We start from the raw sequence: 16,926 nt of genomic DNA, 5'->3' as shown, positions 1-16,926 counted from the left end.
GCTTTTAGGTTTACATCCCACATATAAGTGATATGTGATTTTCAGCTTTTTCTGTCTGGCTTATTTCACTTAGCATGATGATCTCGAGGCCCATCCATGTTGTTGCAAATGGCAGTATTTTATCTCTTCTTATGCTCAAATATTTCAATCTTTAATAAAAAAGTATAAAAGGTTTTTTCCTGTAGCTCTATTTTTCTCGATTAGAAAAAACTTGATTACAGAAAATAGAGAAGACAAGGAAGTTCAATGTTTTGCTAAGCATTTGTTTTTAGCTGCTCACTAAGCACCAGTGGATGCTGCATTAGGTACTTTACTGTAGAGTTGGAAATTGCTCCCTGGAATCCTCAGCTAGGCCAGGGAAATGTTTCCTCCATGTTCACTGTGGCAGCTTACAGTTACTTGGTGCATCATACTCCTTATCTATGTGGCCAAAACCACTCCCATTATGTGCCTTCCATATTTAGTGAATCATGGCACAAGTAAATGCCACAGAAAGCAAATGCCACAATTTCTGTGCTTCCTGTCCAGCACCCAGATCCTTCCCATTGCCTACTGCTCATTGTTTGGGGGTCTTCATGGGCTCTGCTGGGGAGTCCTATAAACCTGCTTTTGCAAGGTGACCTTCACTGGTGGCTCGACTTATGGGCCGGCTGACACTGGTTGCTATTGTCCTCAATACACCCTTATCTGCATCCTGTCATTTCCAACCCCCTTAGAACACCCTTCCCTGCTCTTCAACCCTTAAAAATGTTTTAGGCTATTTCAGTAGAATTGGAGAAGAGAAACTCAAATTGTGATCTTGGAATGGGAGTCCCCCTGCCTCATGGGACCATTTGATTCATTGTCAAGTGTATAGGGAATAGGGGCTATTTCAATACGTTAATCTAAGTTTCTCCTACCCCAGCCCCAAGTGCCTTTTCAAATAAAGACTTTTTTAATCATGCACACCCAAAGCAGACTATTCTTAGTGATTTAAAAGAAATAAGAATCGGGGGATAGTATTTAGGAATGGGTATAAATGTTAGTGGTTCTTGATCAAGGGTGGTTCTTGATCAAGGGAGCCAAACTACCTGAAAACAGCCTTGGTCTCCAAGAGGGTAAATGCACAAATAAGTCAAAAGAAAGCAAAGTATGTAATACAGACTATAGTACCTAGCATTTTGTTCCCAAACCCTAATGTAAAGCTTTAAAAAGCAAGTCCACATCTGACTCTTCCCACACTATATAGTCTTACCACTGGAATGTCATGAAAAGGGTGTTGGTCAAAGCACACCCACCACTGTTCAAGAGGTAGGACAAGTGAGATGGTTTGACTGCTCCAAGAATCTAGAACTGACAAACCAAATTCTCACCCATATATTATATACCCTATTAAAATCTTTGAAACCTCCAACAGAAACATCCCCTGGGCAATATCCTAGAAAAAGGCCAACTGGCCAAAGTCAAGTCAGGAAGTCTTCAGAGGAATGCCAGGTGGGTGATGAACACTGAGCCTCCTGTACCCAACAGTCCCCCACACTACTGTGTGGAAAACTGAGCTAATCAATACCTAGAGAAATCATTATACGGATAGTGAGATCACAGATAATGTAAATCACCAAAATGAGCACCATCACGAATAGCTATTGTGATAACCAGATTTCCTTTTCTATTTCAAAATAAATCAGCTGTTTAAAAGGGACAACCCAGGATACGGGAAATAAAATACTTCACATGCTCTTTTTGAAGTTGTGTTTGATGTTCTTTCTATGCATTACTTTACTGTGAGACGTGGGGGAGGGTAACCAAATAGTTGAGGGAAAGTTTCCTTATGATTTGACAGAAAGGGAAAATATGAGACGTAACAACTTCAAGTGTAGACCCTGATTTAGACATGCTTGTAAAAAAAATTGTGAGATTTGGGAATTTAAACTAGATATTTGATAATTGTTTTGTTTTATATTAAAGTTTATTTACAGATGACTTGCTATGTATGAGATTTGTTTTGTAATAATTGTTTTGTAATAATTTCATCTATATAGATGAAATATAGATGAAATAAGACAGGTTATATATGGATAATTTTGGAAGTTGGGTAATGAGTAAACCATTCTTCTGTACTTGTCTATGTCTGCAAATTTTCATGCAGCAGAAATTATTTTGACTTTAAATGATAGCTTATTTAAATTCATCTGTGCTGATTTCTGTGCAAAAGTTGGAAAGGTTGACTACAGACTCCAGCAAAATGAAGTTGAGGGCCTCTGAAAAACTAGCTACAGATGACAAAAATTTTTAAAAATTACTCTTTTGTAAGTAACATATTGAAGTGAAATAAAAAAATATAAGTTCCTAACATCCTACCTTTTATATAAAATTTGTTTATACTTTAAACCAATTTTAAAATTAGAGTAATGTACACTTAATACCTCAAATTTAACATTACTACATGTTCTAATAGAGGAACACAAATGTGAAGAAAGATTAGGTTTCTGAGACAGTGTATTGGAACCTCGGACAAGTTTGATACTGTAAATCATTTCTAACTACACAGAAAAGATGCAGAATGTAATGTCTGCTTTTAGTTTATAAATTTATTTTGCAGGAATCGTTGACTTTCCGAATATGTACTGTTTGGAGGTATGATGCATGCATAGCCTTTTTAAATGCCTTTGTACAATTTCACCTCAAAATAATTTGATTCACAGCATACAGAGAAATCTAAGAGACATGGTACTTACAAGATTTAATTAAGTTTTTGCTGTTTTAATGAAGAACTGCTTTTACAGAAAGAAACATGGACATTGGGTGTCATTATAAATAACTCAGAATTGTTCAGTCTCAAAGCAACTTTTCATGGCTTTAAAAATTAAAATTGTGTCATTCTATTAATCTCTGAATGCCCAAGCCATGCAAAACCTACTTGTTTTAAATATTTGGGGATGCAAAAAGTACAGAAAAAATACATGTCTGGTGAAGGTGAAAACGTCATCAGAATTAACTTTTGCAATAAGAAAATACTGTTAATTCTTTCAAAAAGATACAGTAGTGATGCAACAGACAGTGCCTAATTTATTCTGATTTTTTAAAGTAACATTTCAATTGTCATTCTTTCTCTACAGATATACAGACACAGAACTGTAATATGAACTCATTCAAAGTCTGAACAAACATTAACAATATTAAAATAAATCAATTTTGACTATAAAGGGATACCTTCACATTCCAGGATACAATCATTGATATTTCCAAAGAACAATTTTTCTATGCCTTATATTCTTTTTGTTTATACTGTCAAAGACATTACTATTACCTTATAAAATACTATATAAAACTTGTGTTGCCACAGAAAGTTGGATAGGAACCCTAGATAACTGGAACAAAGCAATGACAAAATTTAAAGAAATTATAATTATAAAGTACTAAAATTGAGACCAGCTCCTTAAAAATTATTAAACTGTTTATCACACATCCCATTTCTTTCATGGAAATAAACAAATTAGCAACACTTTCCCCACCATCATTAATGTGCTCTAAAACTACCTTTTTTTACAATGCATTTCTTTGTTTCTTTATAAGCCCCTGCCTCTACCCTCTCCCAAACAAGGTCATTATCAATTCAAAACATTGTACAATGCTTAGAAAGTTTCTGGCTCCTCTATTACCACTTTAACAAAATGGCAAATGTGCTTTCTAAAACCCAGTTTACAAAACAGTGAATTTAAAAAGTATATAGTCAGGTCTGTGTGCTACCAGATATATCAAACTAGTCTTATTTTAAGGAAACAAAACAACAAAACAAAACTTGTTACTAGTAAAAAGTACACCAACTGATCCAAAGAGCATAGGCACCTCAGCAGGCAGGCATCATCCAATCTGTGTTTTACCACTTAGTCGGATTACGGATTACGTATCAAAATCCGTAATTCGAATCAATCCAACTAGGAGATCCTTTTGAAAAGACACCTTGAAAGTCTACTGAATTCTTCTTGTTCAAACTGGTCATAGGCAAGAAGTAGTTGATAAATGGAACACAGTTAAATACATCAAATTCATCAGTGTCAAGTAATTTGCTTATTTTAAAAACTGAATACAGCCTATATTGGCGTATGAAACTTGTACACAAGCGGAAATGAACACATACAAAAACTTCCTTCAAATCAATCTCTGATGTCTCATACCCCACCCTCTACACCTATCAAATAGACTGGTTTCTCATTTTTTCCTGGCAGGTGAAAAATGACTAGATAAATCACTAAAGGACTGGAACCATGCATCTACTGTATGATAACAGCTTAATAACCTGGATGTATGTTCATGCAATAGTTTTAAAGTCATCTACATGGTTTTAATAAATCAAACTGTTTTCATACATGCTACTTTCATTCTCAACTGACAACTGCCAAGTTAACTGCTGTGCTGCCACTTCAACATATCATTAAGAATACTGGTAAACCTTTAGCTACAACAAACACTGAGCAGTATATATATTTCTCCTTTAAATTGTTACTTAATACCAAATGGGGTTGACCATCAATAAGGAGATATGAAACCATACAAAGGCAAAGGCAGTGGCATATTACAGAACAGTAGTACAGATAGACTGTTAATGGAGACTGACAGATACCAGCGTTACAAAAGCCTTTAAAGAATGCTGTTTAAGTCCATCTGCTTTCTCACTGTTATTTTCACAGTTTGCCACAGTTGTTGTATGAGAGATGTTTTATCAGTGTAATTACATAGCCATGCCTACTTTGTGAGACAAGTGTATATTTTTAGGGGATTTTCCACACATGAAAATATGTTTTCAAAGTCGTAGGTAGAGTATGAAAGTATGATTTTGATGGAAAACTATGAGTTATTATGCCTTTGGTTTCATTATGTTATTAAGTCCAACTTATTTTTCCAGATCTGCTAGAGACTACTGCCAAATTAGAATACAAAGACAACTGGGTGTGTGTGTGTGTGCGTGTATGTAGCGGGGGTACCTGGTATGGGAGAGTGGATATTCCTGAAGTTAGAGCCTCAGGTAAATTCCTTCAGGATTAGAAAACCTTATTTTATTGCTGTTTATATTCACCCAAATAAGGGAAGATTCCAAAATCAATTCTCGACAATGCTGGAGACCTTACTTAAATGTCCTATTAATAATTTTCCAGTGGTGCATTCTAGTGAATTAATCATATGATTTTACATCTTCACACTCTAAAGTTCTGGTTTCATAAATAAGGAGTGCTTCAGTGTCACATGAACAAATTCAATGCTATTTCCAAATACAGTATGTTAAATATGAAAAATCGTTAGTTTCAAAGTCCTTTGTATTCAACCTTTCTCTTAATCATATTTCTTGACTAGCCTTCTCTTCCTCCCCAAATAACACAGTGTGCAACTTTATGATATTGGTGGATTTCCCTCACACTGGTTTATTAACATATGTGCAAATAAATACTTATTGAACAACTAATATATATTTTTTCAGCTAAGTTAGGATTATGGCACAAAGTATTATCTGTGCTGTAAACATCATGAATTCGTCACAAAATTGGAAGGGAGGAGAAAAAAAAGCCCTATGCACTGCAAATATTTTTTTTTTGTAGAACCACAGCTGAGATCGAGATTTCCAAATGGATTTTGGAATGGATTTAACATTTGGCATACATTTACTGTGCTATCGGCAAAGCGCAGTTTTGCAAGAAGGTCATTCATAAAAATCATACTTTGTAAGAACTTGTTATTTAAAACCAATAACCTAATAAAAGCATGCAGTAACTTAAAAATTATATCTGTTATGTGGTGTGATTAGGTCTTAGTTACCAGTGTTGTATATATCTTGATGAATCATTGTACAAGCAAAAGGGATATTAACACCTTTGATTGTACTTTTGAACAAAGGGCACAATATCCCTAATTCCTGACTGCTACAAATCACATTTTAAAATATCTTGTGTGTTGGAAATTACCCCTGAAAAAAAAAAAAAAAAAAAAGCAGCAATTACAAATACCCTTATTATTTTGCCCCCAAAGATCATGTTCTGAGTGCTTTTTCCTGCCCTTCTCTTCAGTAGGAAGAGACAGGAAGAAGCATGGGGACCCCTTGGTTTTCCAGAGAGCTGTGACCAGGTTAAGTCTGCTCTGGGAATTCACAGTTTGTCTGCATAAACTGTAACATATCACACTACGATTCAAAGTTCTAGTTTATAACATAAGGGCCACTTAGCAGTGACTTGAATAGATGGGATTGCACAGAAGAGCTCTTGACTTCTCTGTGTACATTCTTTCAGGAGTGACTCCTTTCCCAGTGTCAAGTGTCTCTTTCTGTCTCTCACTCTGTAATGAGTTAAGAAAGGGGCGGGGGGAACCCTTTCTTAATGGGGAACCCTCCCCATTTTTCCTTTAGTGAGCTCCAGCAGCTACAGTGTCTGTCAATCCTCCTCCCCCCTATGTAACCTGAAATGAAAATTCCCACGGTTTCTTTTTCTTCTCATGGGTGCTCTAAGTTTCATTTCCAACCAGGTGCAGACTCTTCTGAATTCAAGTGTACCGGGGCATCTCACACTGCTCACAACGATTTAGTGCTGGGTGGTTCAGAAAGGTACAGCTGTCACAATTCCATGGGGCCCCTTCATAGTCTTCATCTTGGGGATGTGTCCGAGGACTCTGTCTGGAGCCAGGTAGATGCTCTGAGGGAAGTTAGGATTGAAAGAAACAAGAGATTGAGATTCTTTTCAAGTATGACCCAAAATGAAATTAAAAACTACCCCCCCACCACCAAAAAAAAGCTAGGTAAGGTAGGAAACTACCTCCCTTACGTGAAAGCCAGTTAGTAGACATATCTATCAGAAATGCATAGCCAAACAGGAAGTGTATGATACATATTTCTTCAAAGTCTACTAGCACTGATTACCTTCCTAGTTCATTATCCATAGACAGCAGATAGTTCAAATGAAAAAATTGAGAAACGTTATATAGCATGTTAAATTCTGCCTCCTGCCATCTTCAGCCAACCATGACATCCCCCACACAGTACCTGCCACACAGTATTAAACATCTTGATTAAACGTATGCTTTCTTCCAGAAGACCTTCAGTTCCACAAAATGCATATGTTTAATCATATAGAAGATTGTCTTTTATTCTCAGATTCTTTCCTATCTTTTTGATATTGAAATGGCCTTCAGATATTAGGTTTTTTAAATGTCTATACCTGGCAATATAAAATATTGGTAACCTTATGTTGGTCCTCAGGATTTTAATTTTTAAAAAAACCTTGAAACTTAGTCCTCTTAGGTCCTCATTCTCTCTGGCCTTGCACTCAAAAAGGCTATCTGCTTCTAGAACTAATTTGTAAATCTTGCCTTTTAGGAACAGTCCCTAGTGAAAATGGGGTCAGTGACTGGAACGCTAAAAAGCTCTCCTGTTCGAAATTCACCTTGGAATCAGGCGCAAGGTCAGGAAGCTGGGAAAATCTACCTGTAAAACTGGAAAATCTTCACTGTGAACTGGAAATGAGATCACAATCTAAGGTAAGCAGCCCTCCTAAGCAGGTAACAAAAGAAACTGAGATCTGAGGAGGCTTTTTTCAGTTACCATTTGGGGTTAAGCATATTTTCCATTGGAAGTTAATGAGCTGACTGGTTTATCAATTTGTCTTTCATGACAAATGGCCGGTGTGAACATTCCCTAAGAGGTAAAGAGAACTGAGTGTTAGAGTCCAGAGCCAGAGCCTTAGCGCAGTCTGGCTCTGGCTCACATGGGAAGGTGATCACAGCCTCACGACAACAAAAAACCAACCACTGGGTTCTCCAGATTCTTCCTGTGATTATAAAAAGGAGATGGGCTTGTTTCTCTGGCTTCAACTGCTGCTTTTAACTGTGATTATCACCCATCTCCTATCTTTTGGCTCATGAATCTAAAACATGTAGACTTAATAGTTTTCTTTTTTGTCTCATATGGAGGAATAGAAAACACAAATGTTCTATATGCCATTTCCAGAAATGGTCCTCTCTGGTATAGTAAGCTTTTAAAAGAATGAAATACTTTCTTAGGGTAGGTGACTATTTATTTCATGAAGCATTTATCATAGAGTGAAAAAATTTAAGATGTTAAAACCCTTAAAATGTTATTTATATCTATCTTTCTATGCTAATTCCAAACACAGCCTTCAATTTTAGATTGTGACTGCAAATGTTTAACATTAAAGGTTTTTCAAACTCTCCTTTTTTCTAAACTGATAAACCTCTTTTAGCCTAACTAATTCAGAATACTTGGGGACTCTTTCTTATTCACTGTTTCACACTGTAAGGAAGGAAAAAGCAATTCCCCTCTACCCTTCTGAGTTCTTAGCTAAGACACCCCCACCCCCTTGTAATAAAAGACATTAACAGGACAAAATCAAGCAGTTAAATAACATGTATACCTCCTGTAATACAACGGAGAGACCCAGGAAAACAGTAAATACCTAAATGGCCCAAGCCACCACCTAAAATACCACCTCCAGCTAAAGACAAAAGAAAGATGTTAGAGTGGGGGGATCCACCTAGGGGAAGCTTATAAAAAAAAAAAAAAAAAAGCACAGTAAATAAGGGTAAGGTTTGTTATGTAAATTTAAGTAGTTTCCTTTCTCCATTGCTAAGATTCTCTGGAGGTTCAGAGTCACAACACTCTCTGGTACCAGGGATGGCTCCCTTACAAATGGAGATTGCCTTTATAAATGTAAATGTCCCTTACAAAAGTGTAACTTCTACTGTGTTTTCAGAGCTTCCCTTGCATCAGCCTGTTTCTTCGAAGTAATCCTAATACATCCTAATACCAAAGAGGCAATACTACTCCTCAGTACTATAACAACTGAATTTGGAAATAGAAATCACTCTGAAGTTACTTATCAAAAAAGATATTTAAAAGGCACCTAATTTAAAATTATTGTATAATTGTTGGTCCTAAAAAAAGACCGCTCATTTCATCACAGAGAAGTACTAAAACACCAAAGACATTTTAGATGTCTATTTTCATTTGATTTACAGGTGTGAAATCTTTTTATGGAATCTTTAAAAATTAAGGTATTTTAGGCCTCATGGAAAATAAAAATATGCGTATTTATACACAAAAACTGAATAGCTTTTTCCTTTGATAGGCTGTTTTCATAAAATATAATTAGAATATATGAGACAAAATGCTCAAAAGGATGCAACAAAAATTTTCAAAAATTTAAAATTTTCTACATAGTTTCAAAGATAGCTTTTCAATAACGGGAAATATGCCAGTGGTAAAGGAGAATTTGTTTTTTAAATATATGAAGTGTGATGTAGTTTCATGCTTGGTTTGTTCTAAAGTAGAATAGCTGTACAAACTCAAACATGTACAGTAGTATTTTTAGAAACCTTATCTTAGATTACAGATAAAGTTCAAGAAGCATTAGGAAACTTCAGTGAGAAGTTATAAAGCCCAGAGCTTTCAAGTTATTTTTTTATTTACTTGGCCTTGCTTTCTAGTTACTATTATCTTAGAGCAATGTGTCCAATATTATGGTGGCCACTCTGAATTGAGATGTGCTTAAGTGTAAAACATACACCAGATTTTGAAGATTTAGTATGAAATAAAGAATGTAAAATATCTCACAAGAATTTTATATTGATCTCATATTGAAATACCACCATGTATATACTAGATTAAATACATTAAACTTGATTTATTTATTTATTTTCTATTGAACAGTACGGGCTTAGAAACTCAGTAAAAGAGTAATTTTTTAAAGTAAAAAGTTGGTCTTAATAACTCCACACGGGTTAACACGTGTCTTTGGACACTGCGAACACACAAGTACAAACCATCTGCAGTTGCTGCCTGGGCATCACAGACATCCGCCTGTATTTTTGAGGTCATACTAATTCTTCGGGCTTTTCTCTCAATTGTGCAGAGGTCTGGTGAGTCTGCACGAGAAGAAGCAAAGCCAGGTAGAAGGGATCAAGCCATTCATTTAGAACAGGGCATGGGCTCACAAAAATCTCTCATGGGACATGCACAGTTGACTGTTCTGAGAGGGCAAATGTCATAATTAATACTGCTCTTACAACTTTTCCCATCCTCTCCAATTACTTAGAATAAATGCCTTGTTTTACCAGTTTCCCACTTTCTAGGGCTTAGGTGAGACACTAACTAAATGTCTGTGTGAGAGCAAAATTTGGGAGATTATATTTTAGCAATTCCCTAATTAAGCAGTATAGTTAATAGAAAATTATGGGTTGAAAGTATACTACCCATAAGGCTAATGAATAAACCCATTACAATAATAACATTAGTTAACTATTAGCATTTTATAATTTAGAACAAGAACTATCTGATAATACATACTCCCCAATCATTTCATAGATTCAAGTTATCTACACTCTCTAACATGGACTGCAGGCATCCCAATTTCTTGCTAGAATATTGTGTCTATTAATTTATAGGTTATTAGTAAGTAGCCTTTTGTAGTAAGTAAAAACAAACAAAAAAAGGATGGCAGACTTACATATTATTTGCCCTTAAAAATCCAAAAAAAAAAAAAATCTTGCATTTTCTAATCAGTCCTAAGCCCACAAGCCAGTCCCCTGGTACAACCCACCTTTGGAAATCAGTGCTCCAGAATCCCCCGTGCAATGCTCAGGCACTAAAGCACTCCATTACCAGAGTAAGCGTCTCCACGGTAAGGTAAAGTTCTCAGATTTGTAAAGCACTTGGTAGTGTGCATACATACCTCCTCTCGCTGACCCTTACACAGCTTCTGTATTTTCCAGGCCTGATCACCTCTCTGGTACACACACTGAATCTGAACAAGGTCAAGTGGCCAAGACAACCAGGACCAGTGCTCTAGTCATGGGACACCAAGGTTAGTGCTCTCACCACTTTATCAATGATGGGCCGCTGAGAGGAACTTACATTCACACTGTATTATTTAACTGCTAAATCCAGGGCAAAAAGGTTTCTTTGTCTCCCTTTCTGTCTTTCATTCAGATAATTGTCTATATTCCACTTGGATTTCTAGCATGTAACTAATAACCCCAAAACATCTATTCTGTTATTTACATTTTTTATTTATTTACTTTTTTCCCCCTATGTGGGATGGTTGATCTTGAGCCTGCGAGGAGCAAGCTGGCCCCAGACTTCTCCAAGTCCATATTTCTTTGCCTCCAATTCTTACGTGTCCAAAGACGGGAAACCACAGACACGCCTTTGTAGGAGGGTTTTACTTGCTTTTTAAATTTAAGTGGTACTGCAAGAGAATTTAATGCAAAAAAGGTTTTTGCAATAACTAGATACACTTAAAAAAAAAAAAAACTAAAAGAGAATCTGTTTTCAAACTTGACTTCATAGAAAAAACAAAGAGCTTTTATAAATCTGTTATAAAGTCCTATTATTTATAAGTTTTAATAGAAAAAGGTGAAAGGTTTAAAAACTATAGGGTATATGTAACAGTACCATTTTAGACTCTCGCCAATATAATTTGATTTCTAAAATAGAAATCCACTTATAGTGAAGACGTTACTTTAGATGGCTTTCTCGTCTACTTTTTATTAAAGCTGTATATGTAGAGTATCAGTTGCTTGGGGCAGGAGTCATGTCTTACCTTTGTAGCATCAAACATCTATATAACCATTTACCTATTGAGAATTTGATACATAGTAAGAAATTATAATTGGAATCCCAGTACGACTAATTCTAAGGGGCTATCCGATATCAATTTTAGCAAATTCTGTTAGAATTAAAAGTGCCATGGAAAAGAGCCTTTTAAAATAAGTGTAAGGGTACTTGTAGGAAACTATGTATGTGAAGCTTGACATTAATGCAAGCCATACTACACAATTCCAAGCTGAGAAGTATACCAAACAGGAACTTCCTACTTCAAATACATGATGTTGGTCTCCAAGACAGAAGACAGAATGACATGTCCACAACATTAATATCACCACTGCTAAAATAATCTGAGTATATGGGCTCTTGGCAGCTGATCTATCACATTACTTCAAAAAACTTTCCTTTTTATTTCTTTGTGACTTTTTGAGGTAAAATTTATACAATGAAATACAGAAACCTTAAATTTACCATTATGAGTTTTAACAAATGCACATACACCTGGATAATCCAAATCCCTACACCAAGTCTTAGAACATTATCATTAGCCCAGAAAATCTACCCATGCCCTTTTCCTTGTATTTGATTTTTCATTCCGCATTATGTTGTTGAGATTCATGTATCAGTAGTTCAGTTTCGTTGCTGAGCAGTATTCCATGGTATGAATATATCAGTCTGTTTAACTGTTCACCTGTTGATGGACACCTGGGCTATTTCCAGTTTTGGGGTTATTATGAATAAAAATAGAATTAATCTTCTAATACAAGTCATTTGGTAGACATATGCTTAGATATACCTGATGGGCTATTAGGGCAACTGAATCATTTTATAAGAAATGACCAGACCATTTTAAAAAACTTGGGGATTTAGCTATTTTGGTAGGTGTGTGATGGTATCTCAGGATTTTAATTTGCATTTCCCTAATGTCTGCTACTCAAGTTGAGCATTTTCATGTGCTTATTGGCCATTTATATATATTCCTTTCTAAAGTGTTCAAATGTTTTGCCCTTTTTTTTGTAACTGGGCTGTCTTTTTATTGTCACAGACTTTCTTTATATATATTCTCAATATCAGTTCTTTAATTGATACATGTTTTGCAAATATTTCCTTCCAGTCTGTGGCTTGCTTTGTCACTTAAATAGTGTCTCTTGATGAGAAGTGTTCAATGAAGGCTAATTTAACAATTTTTTTCATTGCTTCCTCTGTCTAAAAATCTTTGAAGATATTCTATGTTTTATTCTGGAAGCTTTATATTTATCTCTTATACTTAGGTACCTATCTCAAATTGTTGTGTATAGTGTGAAATAAGGATTAAAATTTGTTTTTTTCCAATATGGATTTCCAGTTCTTCCAGGACTGGTTGTTGAAAAGACTTTCCTTTTTCCACTGGTTGCTCTGGTGCTTTTGTCAAAAATCAACTGGCAGTGTAAGTGAGGGTCTATGTCTGGGCTCTCCATTCTGTTACAATTACCCATTTTTTTTTTTAATCCCTATGCCCCACTGATCACTGTAGCTTTACAGTAAGTCCTAAAGTTGGTTAGCATAATACTTTCAACTTCTGCTCTTTTTTGAGATTGTTTATTCTGAGTCTTCTGCATTTCCATATGAATTTCAAAAAAAGAAAAGCCTATAGTGGAGTACAATTGGTATTACATTTTATCTATAAATCAACATAAGGATACCTTATACAGCAACATAAGAATAGATAATATGGATCTAATTAAAAATTACTTGATTTATTTAGGTCTTTAGTTCCAATGCACACAATAAAAAATTGTATTATAATTCTTTTTAATTTCAATTTCCAATTATTTGCTAATAAATAAAAATGTGGTTTTTGTATACTGACCTTACATCCCAAGACCTTGTTAAATTCATTTTAGTTCTAATAGTTGTTTTTTTTAGTACCCTTAGATTTTCTTTGCATATAATTATGTCATCTAGAATCACTGCGGAATTCTGTCAGATGCTTTTTTGTCAACTGCATCTAGTGAAATGATCACATGCTTTTTCTCCTTTAATACTGCATTCTTGAGCTAAATCCAACCTGGTCATGATGTATTATATTTTTTATATATTGTAAATATTTGATTTTAAAGGATTTTTTTTTTTGCCTTTATGTTCACAAGTGCTATTGATCTGTTGGGATGGGTAGGTTTTGGAATCAGGGTTCCGCTGGCTCCATTAAAAAAATTTGGGATGCTTTCCTTCCTTCTCTATTTTCTCAAAGAGTATGTATAAGACTGGTATTATCCTTTTTTAATTCACCCAACAGTGCAACCATATGGGTCTGGAATTTTCTTTCTGGGAAAATTTTTGATAATATTAAATTTCTTTAATATACAGCTATTATTTCCTATTTCATCTTGTTTTCAGTTTTTGTAGGTTACATTTTTCAAGGAATTTCATCTAGGGTTTCCAGTTAATTGGCAGGCATATAGCTGTTCATCACATTCCCTTATTATTTTAATGGATAAACCATCTTTCATTTCTGATTTTGGTAATTTGTGATTCTTTTTTCTAGATCAGTTAGCCTAAAGATTTTATTGATTATTATCTTTCAAAGATGAAACTTTTGGCTTTATTTCTGTTTTCTGTCTCATTGACTTATCTTTCCTTTCTGCTACTAACTTCGTTGTTTTGTTGTTGTTGTTGTTGTTGTTTTGCTAGTTTCTTAAGGTGGAATTTTAGGTCATTGATTTTAAGATATTCTTTTCTTATGCCAGCATTTAAAGCTATAAATTAACTTCTAAGCATTGCTTTAACTATTGTGTAGCAAAGAATTTGACCTTGCCCAAAGAAAGAGGTCTAGCTTTGTCCCCAGCTCCTGTGAGATAACTTCTAAAATCCTGAAATTTTCCAAGTGATGGAAGTATCTTTGTTACTTATGGTGAGCCCTTCAGAGTTTATGATAATGAAGTAATTCATGGTTGACATACTGTCCACTATTTCTTATCAACTTGGTCCTTTGTTCTCAGGTTAGCAACTTTTTAATGCACTCCCTTAAATAGGGTGATTCTTTCATGACAGCCTTTGAATCAATTAACTGAAATTTATCTGGTAGATTACCAGTAGGTAATGCTCCCTTAGTAGATGCTCAAGCAAAATCAAGTTTAAAGGCTTGTATATTATTAATCCAAATGGTTAAAGTGATCAATAATATGTAACCCAGTGACTTTCAGCTTGAAACTGTATATAATGTTGCCACAGTGCCAAACCTGGTACTTGGCAGTCATCAGCTAAGATTCTCCTTTGTACCATTTTTAGAAATCAGTAGGCTATTTTAAATACAGATCAGATGAAACATCCACAGTAGTATCAAACAATAAAAAAGAACAGATGTGGTGTTGCAACCTATAAATGAAATACTTAAAACAACTAAAACTTAAGAAATTTAGGTCAAGTAACATTATTTAGATAGAATTTATACATTCTCTGATTATTAAAACCCTTAGATAATTTTTTTTTTTTTTTAAAGTAAGGCATTCTCCATTCTTGGATATATCTTCACGATCAATCAATCTATTTTGAGTTGCTTGCCTTAAGGATTAAGATCTGAAATGCATTTTTTAACTCAGTCTTGAGAATTAAAACAACATGGGACATTAATAAGAACGGGGCAGAAAAAGTTTAAATTCAAAAACTCAAATTTAAACTTCTCGTATATAAAAATAAGAGATTTAATCCCTTTAATATTACACAGGAATGATTTAACAATGATCCAATAGTGATTCCTCCAAATCTTGGATTTATGTTAAAATCTAACTGCTATGCTCACCTGTTGAGTACACAAGGATTCTTTTGTAGCCTGGCAATTAAATAACATACCGACTACAGATCGAACTTCCATTCCAGTATAATACCTTTAAAATTCTCATTATCTTGTAAGAACTGTCTCTTAGGATTATAGCTTTTACAGTGCTGGCTAAATTTATAATTATATAATAATATACTGTTTCTATTTAAAAAGTTATAATTTTAGTGCTTTTTAATGGCATTTTATTATCGCCACAATAACATCATTTGGTAACTTTTTTATTCATTTACTTGAATAACGAATATTCATTATTTAAGTAAATGAATATCTCTAATAGAAATTTCTTCAGCTATAAATGTGAACTCCGAAAGAATTTTCATATTTATTTCTATGATGTTTGTGACATTTCCCTACTCACCTTTTTTAGATGGCTTGGGTGGTACCACTGGGCCAGGTTCTATGTTGTCATAAAAATTATTCATGGCTTTAGGATCAAAGTTTCCTATAAAAAAAATAAAATCACCAGATATTTAGGGCTCGCTCTCCTGTTATTTGAAATTTTTGTTAAGGAAAATATGGGAAAAAAACATGTAAGAAGAGAAACTGTTTTCCAAGGTTTCAAAACTCATTAAATATCCTACCCTCTTCCCAGTGAAATTGATTTATTGTTGTGAGAAAAGACCCAAGCAAACTACCACGCCCGTGTTTGTCTACAGTGTTCACCTACAGGAATATTTTTCTAACTGTAAAGCTAGTCTCTCTAGACAGGATTAAGCATGTGGCGCATTTAGGGAGGTAAATGAAAGAGAGCTATGAAAGGATGGCTGAACTGTTTTTCTGTTCTGATTTTAATGAACCATGAGAGGAAGATTTTATCTCTTATAAAGATTAATCAAATTATGATAGCAGCAGCTCATGGATTCCTATCTTCAAGACAAGGAGAATTTTTAAAATGCTGCCTATAGACTTATCATTGATCAAAGATGATACAGTGCCATTTCAGAACAATAGAACAATCCCTGAGGATTTTGTCTCGCCAAAAAATTTTCAGATCTAAAATGTTCACTCCCTGATCTAATGTGTATTTCAGCCCCATCTCCTGCCATGACTCCTCCAAAGTCAGTTTTGATCCAGTGCCAGCTTTGGGTCCTACCTTCACTTCTGTGAACCTATCACTGCAACCTACTTGTTCTGCACATAATTCCAGTTAAGCTTTTTAACCGTACCCATGCTCATTTACAGAGGATGCTATATGGTACTGATAATTCAAATATATTGCCTGATTTTTTTTCCCAACAAGTTTTCCCCACGAAAACCAACAGTAACGTTGCTTTTCATCAAATCATGCATTGATTTGCAACTAGTCTAAATGTCCCCAAAAATGTCTAATTTCTTTTTTAAAAGTTCAGATTGGAAATTTACATAAAAATTTTCCAGAGTATGAAAGAGTAGAATTTAGTATAAAATGGATACATTTGAACCCCTTATGAAAGGAGATTTAGAAATGCTTAAGCACCAAAAAGAGCTCTTTGTTGCTCAATGGAGACCAAAACCACAGCTCTTCACTTATAAAATCTTAACAGTGGTT

At 34.7% G+C, this 16,926-nt stretch overlaps 1 protein-coding gene and 1 non-coding gene across 11 annotated transcripts in view; both read right to left on the bottom strand.

Annotated features, from left to right (window-relative positions):
• Positions 1 to 2,705: 2,705 nt before the first annotated feature.
• Positions 2,706 to 16,926, bottom strand: part of TAB3 (TGF-beta activated kinase 1 and MAP3K7 binding protein 3) — a 56,006-nt gene continuing 41,785 nt past the window's right edge. For 9 of the 10 annotated variants that reach the window (XR_002778252.1, XM_023526130.1, XM_011385408.2 and 6 more), the window contains 2 exons: positions 15,757 to 15,840; positions 2,706 to 6,656 (listed from right to left, as the gene is read on the bottom strand). Coding sequence is in view for 9 of the 10 variants with exons in the window: in XM_023526130.1 (XP_023381898.1) it covers positions 6,508 to 6,656; positions 15,757 to 15,840 (233 nt within the window). In the remaining variant the exon portion in view is untranslated. Of the gene's footprint in view, positions 6,657 to 9,798; positions 9,901 to 15,756; positions 15,841 to 16,926 lie in introns of all 10 variants that reach the window. The other variant, XM_023526131.1, reaches the window with a different exon arrangement.
• LOC111733998 lies at positions 11,063 to 11,193 on the bottom strand. Its single transcript, XR_002778254.1, has one exon. It is a non-coding gene; the product is annotated as a small nucleolar RNA SNORA38 (small nucleolar RNA).

This window comes from Pteropus vampyrus, unplaced genomic scaffold, assembly GCF_000151845.1.
Source record: "Pteropus vampyrus isolate Shadow unplaced genomic scaffold, Pvam_2.0 Scaffold714, whole genome shotgun sequence".
Classification (NCBI taxonomy): domain Eukaryota; kingdom Metazoa; phylum Chordata; class Mammalia; order Chiroptera; family Pteropodidae; genus Pteropus; species Pteropus vampyrus.
The sequence above is the reverse complement of the archived record's forward strand: the minus strand, read 5'-3'. Positions and strand labels throughout refer to the sequence as shown.